The sequence below is a fragment of the Phocoena sinus genome, chromosome 16, assembly GCF_008692025.1.
Source record: "Phocoena sinus isolate mPhoSin1 chromosome 16, mPhoSin1.pri, whole genome shotgun sequence".
NCBI classification, from domain to species: Eukaryota; Metazoa; Chordata; class Mammalia; order Artiodactyla; family Phocoenidae; genus Phocoena; species Phocoena sinus.
Window position 1 is genome coordinate 31,115,236 of NC_045778.1, and position 12,310 is coordinate 31,127,545.

General features: G+C 58.6%; 1 protein-coding gene across 3 annotated transcripts in view; it reads right to left on the reverse strand.

The window, feature by feature from the left end:
* Positions 1–241: 241 nt before the first annotated feature.
* Positions 242–12,310, reverse strand: part of LOC116741413 (S-adenosylmethionine synthase) — an 80,660-nt gene continuing 68,591 nt past the window's right edge. For 2 of the 3 annotated variants that reach the window (XM_032607867.1, XM_032607868.1), the window contains 6 exons: positions 9,761–9,873; positions 9,263–9,406; positions 4,812–5,030; positions 3,477–3,659; positions 3,022–3,155; positions 242–2,351 (listed from right to left, as the gene is read on the reverse strand). In XM_032607867.1, coding sequence (XP_032463758.1) covers positions 2,249–2,351; positions 3,022–3,155; positions 3,477–3,659; positions 4,812–5,030; positions 9,263–9,406; positions 9,761–9,873 — 896 coding nt within the window. In that variant the 3' untranslated portion in view covers positions 242–2,248. Of the gene's footprint in view, positions 2,352–3,021; positions 3,156–3,476; positions 3,660–4,811; positions 5,031–9,262; positions 9,407–9,627; positions 9,874–12,310 lie in introns of those variants that run through there. The other variant, XR_004346136.1, reaches the window with a different exon arrangement.

A 12,310-nucleotide genomic window follows, 5' to 3' on the forward strand; every position in this document is an offset into this window, starting at 1 on the left:
GGGTTTGCTAGGAACGCCTGCCTCTGGGCGGCGTGCTGCAGAATGAATGATGCCGCAGGAGGTGGCACGAGACGCCATAACCTGTGCTGGCTGGACCCCGCACACACGGGATCGGAGGGACCCTGGCTGGCAAACCCTGAGGGCCGGACCCCTGCTTTGCTGCGGGACCGGGATCAGGTAATGTTACTTGGAGGGGAGGTTTCTAGGGGGTTGTAGACAAAAACTAAGCATAGAGTAGTTGCTCCTTGTGTTTTTATTCACCGGTTTAGCAGGAACTATCAACAAATGGACTCTAGTTTCATATAAACAGTGTTGACCCAAAAAAACCTTGTTTCTCCAGCGGGTGGGGAAAGTATAAAATTCTGAATTTTCACTTCGAATATGGCCCAGGTTAGAGGAACTCAGCCACCTGCAAGGCTGAGCCTCCCTCTCCCGAAAGGAACTCAAGACTTCCTGGGTGACCTGGAGCCCTGAGAGAGACCTGAGCTTCCGTATCACACACATCAGCTCTAGGCTTTTATGGAGATCTGGGCTCCTTTCTCTGCCCTGAACAAGCTGCCTTTTCCCTGAGGGGAAGAGAAAGCCAAGGGTCTTCGTGCTTCAGGCCTAGAGCCCAGCTGCTGGCCGTCTGCCACCCAGATGAGGCTTCCTGGGCTGTGTCTCCCAGCCAGATCCAGCACTGTGTGCCCCAGAAAGCAGGCCAGTCCGCAGTGTTCTCCAGAAGCCGGAGGCCCCTACCTGAGCCTGTGGTCTGGGGAGCTGGGGAGAACGTAGAGGTGCAGCTGTCAGAGGCCCAGGCTGAGGAAGGGGGATGGGGGGAGTGGGTGCCAGCCACAGATGGAAAGGCTGGGGAATGTGCAGCTTCCAAGACCCCGGTGCACAAAGGAGCACCCAGGACCTCAGGGGTAGAGCTGCCCCCAGAGGCTGCCTGGTAAAGGCAGAAATCACCTCTTAACATCCTGACTTATCTCCCATTAGGAGTCAAGCCCTGCCACTTTGAGTCACCATTTAACATCTGATATTCAGGCCTTAGGGCTGTCCTCTCTGGAAGTGGGGTCTGAGGGGCTCACCCACTGATTCTAACAGCAGTCAGACTGCAGGGGTTACAGAAGGGCCAGAGAGAGAGCAAGCCGTGGAGGACACAGGGTTCCATCCCCTGTTTAAGGGCCAAGCAGGAGGAACACGGCTCCTGCTCTAGGAAGCCCAATGGGACAGGACTGGCCTTGGACCCTTTCCCCAGGGGTCCACAGGCCCAGCCCTGCATGTCCCTGAGTGGTCAGGGGCTGGGATTATACCACTGCCTCTTAATTCCCAACTCCAGCCCAGCCCCGTGGGCCAGGATAGCCAGCGCACCCCGAACTGTCTTCTGAAATGAAAGAGGCAAAGGAAACACCCCTCTGGGTCTGTCCTGACTCTGCAGATCATGGCCCAGGGCTCACCAAGGGCTTAATCCCCTAATTCCCAGAGACCTCAAGTCTTCAGGACAGAGGTCACAGCCTCATCTCAATGCACCTGGTCATCGCTCAGACCTGTCTCTGGCATGAGATGGGGGCGCTGGCGGGGGGAGACACGGTGTATGGGCTCCCGCTCTCACATCTAGGCCCTGACCCATGCAGCTGTGGAGCCTTGTGAAAGCTACTTCGGCTTCCCCATCTATACATGCAGGTAACACAGGGGGTCACCTCACTGTGTTGCAGTGAAGAAGAAATGAGATCAGTGAGTAGCTCAGTCCCTTACACACTAGACGCTCTCACCCCTGCCACAAGCCCAGCCTGGGAGGGCCTCTGGAAGGCCTGGGCTCAGGACGCTGACCGCACGGCCGCAGACGTGAGGGGCAGCCCCGGCACACCCAGGCCCACACAGAGCCCTGAGATCTGCGCCGTGTGCTGCCCTCGGCACACGCCAGGGAGGCAGGGGCTGGTCAGCGTCCAGGCCGTGGTAGAAGGTGAGCGAGGGGATTTACTGCCGACACGAGTGGGATTTCCACTAAATTCGCATCGCCTTGGCCTGAGGGAGAGGCAGGGGAACCTCGTGACTGTCCTCACGAGGAGATCTGAGCCCGGCACCAGGAGGCCCACCTCCTCCTGCTAAATCAGAGGGGCCTGGCTTTGCCAGGGAGGCGGCAGTGGGTGGGCAAGGCCCAGCCCGGGGTCTGGGAGATCTGAGAGTTGGGGTCCTAGAAAAGAGGAACACGCCTCTGTTCCACCCAGATGCCTCCACGGTGTGGCCAGGCCTGGTCCCACCAGCACTAAAACACAAGCTTTTTCGGAACTTCCCAGGGGAACTCGCTTCTTCCGAAATGGCCGTAGCATGCCGTCTTCTGGTAGATGGGCTTCTTCAAATCCAAGTCCCTGCGTGTTCAGCAGAAAAAATGGTCATTTCTAATGGAAAAAGAGCAGAGTTCCTTCCTCCGAATTTGGGTACAGGAGCAATTAAGAGACTACGACAATCTGTGTGGGTGGTGTTACCCACCCGAGAACAACTAACTCCCCGTAAGTGTTCTGTCTCCGCCGTGCCACGTCTTATGAGGTGACTGCCACTGGTGCTTAGGAAACAGGCTCAGAGTTCAGGGACAGCCCGACTGATCACACAAATGCAGCAGGAACCAGGGATTTGAACTCTGGCCTACTCTCCACTCCACTCACTTGCCCAGACCGACATCAACACTGCCAAGCTCCACGCAGCAGGGGTGGCATCAGAAACAAGAGCAGGTGGGGCTGGACTTGCCGACTAAATTCCCAGCCAACGGGCCCCGTGATTATTTTCCTAAGATCCCCCACCTGCTCAAAGATGGCCCCCCTGGGGTCAGGGTCTGCTGGGCCAGCAGGGACCCGACCCAGCCGCCTTCAACCTGAAAACCAGACATCCTGCATTTGGGGTTTGCATTGTGCTGGACCAAGAGCCTGAAGCCCCTCCTGCTTCTGGGAGGCCGAACATCCTTCCTTCTGCTTCCCTTTCCAGTGAGCTGAGCACCGGGTGAGGGAAGAGGGTCCTGCCCAACAGAGGGGGCGGTCCTTTTACCTAACGATGACGCCAGGCCGAAGGTCGAAGTTCTTGTTGACCACATCCAGCAGCTCTCTCTCTGTCTTCTGGGACGTTCCGTAGGTGAAGATGGAAATGGACAGTGGCTCGGCCACACCAATGGCATAGGACACCTTCCAGAAGAGTCCAGGGTCAAGGACGGGCCCCTTGCAGAGACCCTGACATCCTCAGGGAGGGGATGCTGAAACCACACACGCCCTGCCCAACACGTTCCCCCAGCCCCCCATCTGCCTAGAAATCCCTGCCATCTTCACGGTGGGCAGTTTCTGTACGTGCCCCACTGCCTGAAGACTTGTTTTCCCGCTCCCAGGTTTGCAGGGCACCGGCCACAGAGCCCAACACGACACACACAGAGTCACATCCTCCGGCAAAGTGTGGGCCTTCCCCTAGGCCAGGGTGCCCTTACTCAGGGTAGACCTGGGGGTCCGACCCACCTGTACAAGCACTCTCCGGCAGAGCCCCGCCTTCACCAGGGACTTGGCCACCCAGCGGGCAGCGTACGCGGCCGAGCGGTCCACCTTGGTGTAGTCCTTCCCGGAGAAGGCGCCCCCGCCGTGCGCCCCCCAGCCGCCATAGGTGTCCACAATAATCTTACGGCCAGTGACGCCTGCGTCCCCCTGCGGAGGGACAGGAAGACACAGAGGGAGGATGTGGGAGGAGGGGGCGGCCAAAGCACTGCAGTGGCCGCTGGACCACAACTTGGAGGTGGTCCCCGAAGCTTCCGGGGGCACACGTTCCAAAGACCCCTTGGCTGGGAGTCAGCCAGAAACCCTGGGCTCTAATCCCAGTTCAATCACTGACTAGTCACAGAAGTCAGGTCACCTGTCAGAGCCTCGTCAGAAAGGGCAAAAGGTGGGCCAGCTGGGGTCACAACCCGCTCGTAAAGCCTTTGTTTGTAGGAGTCAATCATAACGGAGAAATCCAAGTGCAGGAGGAAACCACGCTGTGACAAATACACCCCGGGCTGTGCCCCAGCTGGTGCCACCCGGCAAACGTTAAGTTGCCCATTTCCTCAGGTGTCTGCTCTGTGCATCTCTGTCAACAAAGACGTTTGGGGGCGGGGGGGGGGCGGATCTCTATGTTTCTCTGTTGAATGATGTGGGGGAAGTCTGCATACTACACCATCCCCCCCTACCCCGCTTAGAGAGCCACAGTTCACAGCAGCATGCCGAGGCCCTGAGAAGTCCTGCAGGAAAACAGTGAGCTGTGCCTTCCTTTCACCCTGGGTTTCTGCGCTACTTTGGCTATAGCACCCAACCTAGGGACTCCGCTTTGCGGCAACACGTCCACAGGGAGGTGCCCCGGCAGTGGTCAGCAGCCTCTCGGAGGGTCTAGGGCACTCTCCGACTGCTCACGCCAGCTGCACAGGAGAAAGGGGCACCCCCACATCCCCATCTAAAACACAGCCCCACCTTGGTGCCCAGAAGAGCTGCAGGTCACGTGTGGCCAAGACCCAGGAAGCGCCACCTGGGCAAGCTCAGCGCCCATGATGGTGAGTTAGCCCCGGGCAGGGTCAGGCGGCAGCTGGACACGTGTGAGACGTCTCGAGCGGGAGGGCCAGGCAGCACTGAGGGGGAGCCTCCTGGGGACATGTCCCCGTTCCTCCTGTACTCAAGGGCGCACAGCAGGCTTCACAGAACAAGCTGACTTCACATTTCGTCCAGGGCCAGACCTACCTGGCCGAGCCACACAAAGCCACCACCCTCCTGCGGCCTTTGCACTCAGGGAGGTAAGCAAAGGCAGGGCCTCGTGCAGAGCCGAGGACGCACCTGGGGGCCTCCGATGACAAACCGCCCGCTGGGCTGCAGGTGGTAGATGGTGTCCTTGTCCAGGTACTGGGCCGGCACCACGGCCCCGATCACCTGCTCCTTCAGCGCCCTGCGCATGTCCTCCAGCGTTATGTCTTCGTTGTGCTGCACGGAGATGACGATGGTGTGGATGCGCACGGGGATGACGGCGCCGCTCTCCTGCGTGTACTGCACTGTCACCTGGCGGGGGGCAGGGAGGGAGGAAACGTCGTGAGGCCCTGCCCTGAGCTCAGGACACACTGCTGCCAGGCGCAGGTGCCCAGGAGCCAGAGGGAGCCCCTGTCCTCAAAGGGCCTTCAGGCAAGTTCATCTGACACATTCTTCAACTGGATAACTGCCTGGTGCTGTGAGATGACTGGGCACGAGGCACAAGCTATTCCCACCTGGGACCACAATCAATGCCACTTGGAGACTCGGGTGTCACAGAGTTTCCGCTCTGTGACCCGCTAGACTCCACTCCTCCTACCTCAGAGGGCTCTGGGTGCCAGCAAATGTCCCTCTGCCAAAGCCCTGTCTTGACCCTCCGTGGCCCAGGACCAAGACACCCCGGCTCCCACCAAGGAACACAGGAGGCCACAGGCCACACGCCCACTGCCCCGGCTCCCTCGGTGAAGGAGCTCTGGAAGCATATGGGGCCAGAGGCCTTGCCTGCTGGAGGGACAGGGTGACAGGGACTCAAGCCAGGAGGACTGAAGTGGAGGGAGCAGCAAGCTCTGGGTCACCAGCCTCTGTGTGTCTGCACAAAAGCAGAGCGCGTGGAGGGAAGGATCCTGCCTGCAGCTCCCGCGCAGGGCAGGCCACAGGGACAGAGCGGGGGTTCACTCCCTCCAGCGTGGGTCAGTTCTGTGCCCACTCTATGTATTATCGATGAATATTTAAACCATCCCAGCAAGATCGGCATTACTGTCTCCACTTTACAAATGAGGAAGACCAGGCTCTGAGAAGTGAAACAACTTCCCTGAAGTCACACGCCAGTCAGTGAAAAGCCCAGGGGCCAACAGTGCTCTGCCTGCCCCCAACGCTGTGTCCCGCCCAGAGCAGCACGGAGAAAATGCCTCTGCACTCTGTCCTCTACCGACGCGTCAGGAGGGCGCGAGAGCCCGACATCACAGCCTGAGCTGTCCCGCGACGAAGGACAGCAGCCTGGGCACCCTGGGCTTACAGAGCGAGAGGGAAAGGGATGGTGAGGATGGCAGATGAGGCTGGGAAAAGAAAAGAGAAGCCAGCAAAACACACTCAGCCAGACCGAGTGTGTACTGTACGCGACAAGCCATGCCAAAAGTCGTGAGAAGCTGTTACCAGCCCCACTTTAAAGACAAGAAAGCTGAGATTCCAGAACATAAACGCTCTAGAGCTCAAGATCGCACAGCCAGCAGAGGTGGGCTGTGACCTTGCGCTGTGCGGCCTGGTGCCTGCAGCTCTGCCCAGCACAAGGTCGTCACCCAAGACCCTCAAGGCTGGAGCCACAGGCCCCGTCACTACCCGAGGCAGCATGGACCCACAAGGGCAGTGCCCAGAGGGGCTGTGCGCCTGCAGGAGTGCAGCTACGCTGCGTGGTCTGGCAGGGACACTGGCCGGCAGGCACATGACTGCTCCCCACCCCAAGGGCCTTGACAGGACCACAGGGCAGCAAACAGCGGCCCCTGGGGCTATGCCTGAGGCGAGGTCCCGGCCTGCCCAAAGGCCCCTCAGATATCCATCAAACACGGGACGTGTATCAAACGCTACTCTATGTCCTGCCTGGTCCAAAGAGCCAAAGGGTGGGATCCAGCAGAAGGAAGGGAAAGAGCCCTGACCCCACGATGCCAGATCCTGGTGAGACGGGCAGACGCACACCGCCCGTGCTCCGAGAGCAGCCCTTAACGCTGGGCCGCGTGCACACAGGGCCCTGTGAGAGGGAGCTGGAGTTGGGGCCTTGGCGGGCGGCTCTGGGACCCGACCTGCGGCACCTGGCCTCAGGAGAAGGCTCCTATCCTGCACAGCTGCTGAGGCCCATCTCCACTGCTACCGACTCCCCTGCCCTGCCACAAACCCCAAGCAGAGCTGTGGCAGAGCAAAGGGCCCCAAGCGTCGCTCTTATCTCGTCAAGTCAGCAAGATGTGGGGAAAAGTACACCGTGGAAAACACAACTCTGGCCAGGTACAAAAATAGCCATCCGTGCTGCCACTCAGTTCTCAGTATCAGCAGCAAGAATTTGCTCAGGTGGAAAGGTTCCTCCTGTTCACAGTCGACACTCTGGGTAGATGATGAAAATCCTTTACCAGTAAGGTATAGAGGAGAAGGCCCGGACATTGTTCCTGGCAGGGTGCCCGTCCCAGTGCAGCGGCCGCGTGGAGGCCGGCCGAGGGCCTCAGGGAGAGGCTCCGTCAGCAGACCCCCGCACCCTCTCTGATGCCCGCTGGCTCAGGGCCTGCCTCTGGCAGGGGAGTGAGGCCGACTTTGGTATCCGAAGTAGCATTTGTAAGAGAATTCAGTGTCTCCTTGCGGGAAGGGAAAGCCTGGAAGAGCCCATCCTCCCCTCCCTCCCTCACTGCCTTCTGAACTCAGAAACGTTCTATTACTAAGCAAATAGAGGAGGCCTTTCCTATCTCAGCGGGTCCAGTAGGTGGACCCTCCAGTCCTTACCCTCAGGCGGGGAGAAGGAAACCCAAGTCACCCCACTTACTTCCTCCCATCCCTGTTCTAGGATTTCCTTTTCTGTGAATCTCCCACCTGCTTCCCACCACAGCGCAGCTCTGGCACAGGACGGGGAGGGCTCTCTTCTTTTGGCACCATCACAATCTACATGTTTTCGCTCTCCTGCCCACAACCGCAAAGAACACCTGAGGGATGCTCATGATCCCCCTTCTCACCTCGGGGGTCACGTGGATAGCACCAGAAGTCCCAAGGGTGGGCTTCTTTTAGGCCACAGAGGTACTCCCTTGCCCCAGGTACAGCCAATATGCAACTTCTGCCTTGTGTGGCCTTACACTTGGGGTGAGAAGGATGCACCTCTGTGAAGCTGGAGGAACGGGACAGAGTCGCGCGCACAGCGCTGAGCTATAAAACCACGTGAGCCAAATTCCAAGTGCGGGGCCAAGAGGAGGTCCCACCTGAGGGCGGCCAGAGAAGACCATGAGGAGGTGGGAACCACGCTGGCCACTGACGGACAGGTGGAGGCCAGAGAAAGCTTCCAAGGAAGGTGAAGTGTGGGAGCGCAGGTGCAAAGCACCGAGAAAAAAGGGGAGCGTGAGTGAAAGGATATGGTTTAAGCAAAGACTGGGGGTGGGGACAGAAGAAGGTAAAGCTGGAAGACCATACAAGGCGTTAAATACCAGAATAACGAGTAGGAAGGAAGCAGAAAGTTGTAGACAATTCTGAGCAGATACAAGGAAATTAAAAGTGAAGCCCAAAGGGAATTACCTGAAGTTTCCAGGCAGGGAGAACCTTTGGGAGGACACAGCACTGTTCCTGGGCCTGGCCTGGGAAATGGGGCCGGAGCGGAAGGGATGCACTAGAGGGAAAACGGGAGCCCAGGTAGAGTGGAGACGGACAGGGCCGGGAAAAGGTGGGCTCCATCACACTCCTTCAGCTGAGGAGAGCTCCCGGGGCCCGGGTGTTTGCTGGGTGAGTGAGAAATGGGGCTGGTGATTCAGTTAGACCTGCAGGTGGAAGATCTGGAAGCGGAGCGTGCAGAGGTGAAAGCTGGATTCACAAGCGTGGGCAGGAGGAAAGAGCGTGGAAGAGGAAGTGCCAAGACCCCGCTGGAGTGTGGAAGAGGAGCTGGGGAAGGAAGCCTTGAGGAAAGGGGCCATCAGGGCCGTCAGGATGCAGGGAGAGGAGGCGGACAGGAGGCCTCTGCGTGTGCCAACACGTGTATCACCACCGGCCTTCAAATAGTACAGACTTCGGTGTGGATTTCTTCACTGCAGGGAGCACAGGGGTCAGGGCGGCTTTGCCACACAGAGTCAGAATCGGCAAAGCCTTCTTATGAGAAACGAAGCGAAAGGGCCACAGCGAGCTGCAGACAGTACTCGTTCACGGTGTGTTCAAGGTTTGCTCAAGACGCGGAGACCTGATAGGCAGCGACCGAAAGTCTGAAACCTGTTGCAGAGGAGGTTTGTGGCAGGAATTGGGGAATCATATTACTAGAGTCAACTTATGCTAAGAAAGCCCCCCCCACTAAAAACCTAGAACTGCTCTTTTCATTTTTCTGTGTCTTCTGAAATTTTTCATAAAAAAGTGTTGGGGGCAGGGGAGCAAAGATCTGGAGCTGAAGATTTTTGAAACAAATAGATCTTTTCAGAATCAACAATTCTTTGAATGCCCAGACGGAACATTTGGATCTAACAACGATCAGAATCAAGAGGAAGGGGGGTGGTGTTTGAGGCACGCGTCTGGAGCCCCACAGGGGGCGGAGCGCAAGGGCTCACCTGCGTCTTGGAGTCAGGCCGCAGCCAGGGGAGCTGCCCCGAGCGCCGCAGTTCCGCCATGCGGGCGTTGAGTCTGTGCGCCAGGATGATGGTGAGGGGCATGCACTCCTCCGTCTCGTCTGTGGCGTAGCCGAACATCAGGCCCTGCAGCAGACACCTGCTTCAGACCACAGGCAACAACCCTCCTCAAATCTAAAGCCCCACTGGCCCTCCATCCTCGCGGGTATGTAACTTTTGCACTGGGCACTTGTGGGGGGAAGACGTGGTCCCCGAACTCAACACTCTAGAAGGGGAGACAAGCCCACACCGGGTGTCCCCAACCCTCCCTGCCCTCAAGTCGCTACCCTAAAGAAGGGGTGACTCACCCCAGGCATGGGGACGGGGGTCTACCCCATAGTGCATTCAGTCCACGACGCATGAACTTCCCCGGCTAGCCCCTCACACAGAGCACACTGCACTACCGTCCTGACGCAGGGCCAACGCTCAGCGTTTAGTGACCTGGTCTCCGGCACCGACATCCTCTTCGTTTCTGTCCAGATGGACACACTGGGCAATATCCGGGGACTGCTGCTCCAAAGCCACCAGCACGTTGCAGGTCTTGAAGTCAAAGCCTAGGCACAAGGAGAGCAGGCCTGAGCAGAGGGAGGCTGGAGCCCCTGGGGGACTGCTCGGCACACGACAGGACACTTAGCGGCGTGGGTGGTCTCTCCACCATCCGTCTGGGCCCAGAGCTGAGGCCCAGGATGGGGAACATCAGTATCCTTCCCATCCTATCACGTGTAACTCTTCAGTCAAAAACACTCTTCCACAGAGTGTTAAATTACACCTCGATTATAAATATATATCCTGCACAGAGCGGCAGTACGAAGGCCAGGTAACAGCTACAGCTGCCCTGGCTGAAGGGCAGGTGCGTGACTCACGGCCCTGCCCCCTCTGCCCCTCCCAGAGGCACCTCCCAGGACCCGGTGGAAAATCACTGCACTGAATGAGCATCAAGGGCCCTTTCAACACTGCCGTTCAGAAGCCCAGGCACACGCCAAAGCCAAGCATCAAATATACTGAACAATACGGTGCATGTGAACCGTCCAGAGACGCTCCCAGAGCCAGAGTCCCCTGAGCCCGAGACGTGCCCGCGGCCCCTTCAGGCCGTCCCCAAAGCTCAGGCACAGAGGTGGAGGCCAGCCCCCCGCAGGTGGGGACAGCGGGCTGGGGCCTGGGACATGGAGTCTTGGGTAGCAGCAGCCCAGGCCAAGGAGCCCTGAGAGGGAGCCGCCGGGCAGACAGCACAATCTCCCCGACACTGGTCCTCACTGGGCTCAGCTACAGGACGGACACAAATGAGGAGCTAAAACGCACAGAGGCCGCACCACAGGGACACGTATCAGTGACGAGATGACTGTCACCCTCTTTCCAGTCTGTCCTCCTACCCCTGTGGCCAGAATGGGCTTATTAAAACAAACAAAACCACAGAAAAGCCTAGGTTCGATCTATCGTTTATGCTCATGCTTCAAGTGGGGACCTGCCGCCAAAGGAAGTAAACCGGAAACCGCTCAGCTCCAGCCAGGCCTTCCCGGCTGAGAGCGCTCAGCCAACGGGAACTCAGGCTTAGCCTTAAATACGACCTCCTTTGCCACCTCCACTAGGGCTCTCTGCCTAGAATGCTCCTCCTCTGCCTCCCATCCCCCTCCACAAGTCCATCTAGCTCTCTGAAAACGTCCTTGGACGGTCCCCGCCGCAGCTCTTCACTGCACACTGCCTCCGACTGGCCGCCGGGCACCCTGTACTGTATCACTAATGCCAGGCAGTGCCCCCACTCAGGAGTCCTCTGCAGCCCCTGTTCGCAGTGCCGGTTTCTGAATGCACAAGCCAAGGAACAACCTTTAGGGAACAATCTTTAGCTGCCAAGGACTCACCTCCTCACTCCGGGTCTAAATAATAAATCTTCTTAGCGCTGAAAATTAAAGGCTCCAAGTGACTCAGGAGAACAGAGTTCAGGGGACTAAGGGGAGAGGAGGAGGGCTTGGAAGGGGCAGGGGGAGCCACTAGCCTAGGGCCTTGTGGCTGCAGGCCAGCCCGCAGCCTGCTGGCCGCTTGGTGCAGGCGCACTGACAGGCACAGGTGGGCGCGCTCCCACTCCTCCCTTTCCGGGGGACGTAGTACCTCCGGGAAACGTTCCTGCTGCCTAACGCAGAGCAAGGTTCGCTCTCGAACAAGGTCTAGGTGTACATAAGCAAGTCGGCTCTTCCTGGCAGAACAGGGCGAAGGCTCTGCGTGGTGACGTGTCAGGAGGCTGCTGCTCCGGGACGACGCGTCTCCTCCGCGGACACCCCGCACGCTGGCTGGGAGAACCGACCTGTACTCACTGGTTTCCTCCCAGCGATTCTTGATATACCCCCAAAACGTTCGTGTGCTCGAGCGAGTCCTTTGGGCGAGCCAGAAGGTGGCTGCACCGAGCTTCTGTGTGTCCGCGCCCTCACGCAGAGAGAGCCTCTCTCACTTATGGAGACGCGTGCACGTCACCCCAGCCTGCCCTGACCCACAAAGATGCCACACGTCAGCCCAAACAACCCATAAGTACAACGTAGTATATACTGGCCCTAGCATCTGGCCCTCGCACCTTGTCCTTTCACGCCCTCCAGGCTGGGCCCCTTCCCAGCCTGCCCGTCCCAGGTGTGGGAGTCTGCTTCAGGGCCCTCAGTTCTCTCCAGCTCTCACTCCTACCCCATCACAGAGCTCTTCCTCAGCTCCCGCCAGGGCCTGGGCCCCTTCGCTGGGTTGTAGGCTCCCACACTGCCTGGCACTGGAGCTGCCCTGGGCCAGCCTGTCTCCTCTGCCTGCTTTCGGCACCCGTTCTGGACTGAGTCCCCTTCTCCTTTGTCTATGTGGGGAAGCGGCATAACTTAGTAGAAAGTGCAGGAGTCCCAACCAGGGTGGGGGGGGGCGGCCACTTACTGACCGTGTCACCTTACACAAGTTACCGACATATGGAAGTTTCAACTTCCTCATCTGCGTAAGGAGCAGAGCAGAGTTCCTCGAACAGTTAGGTAG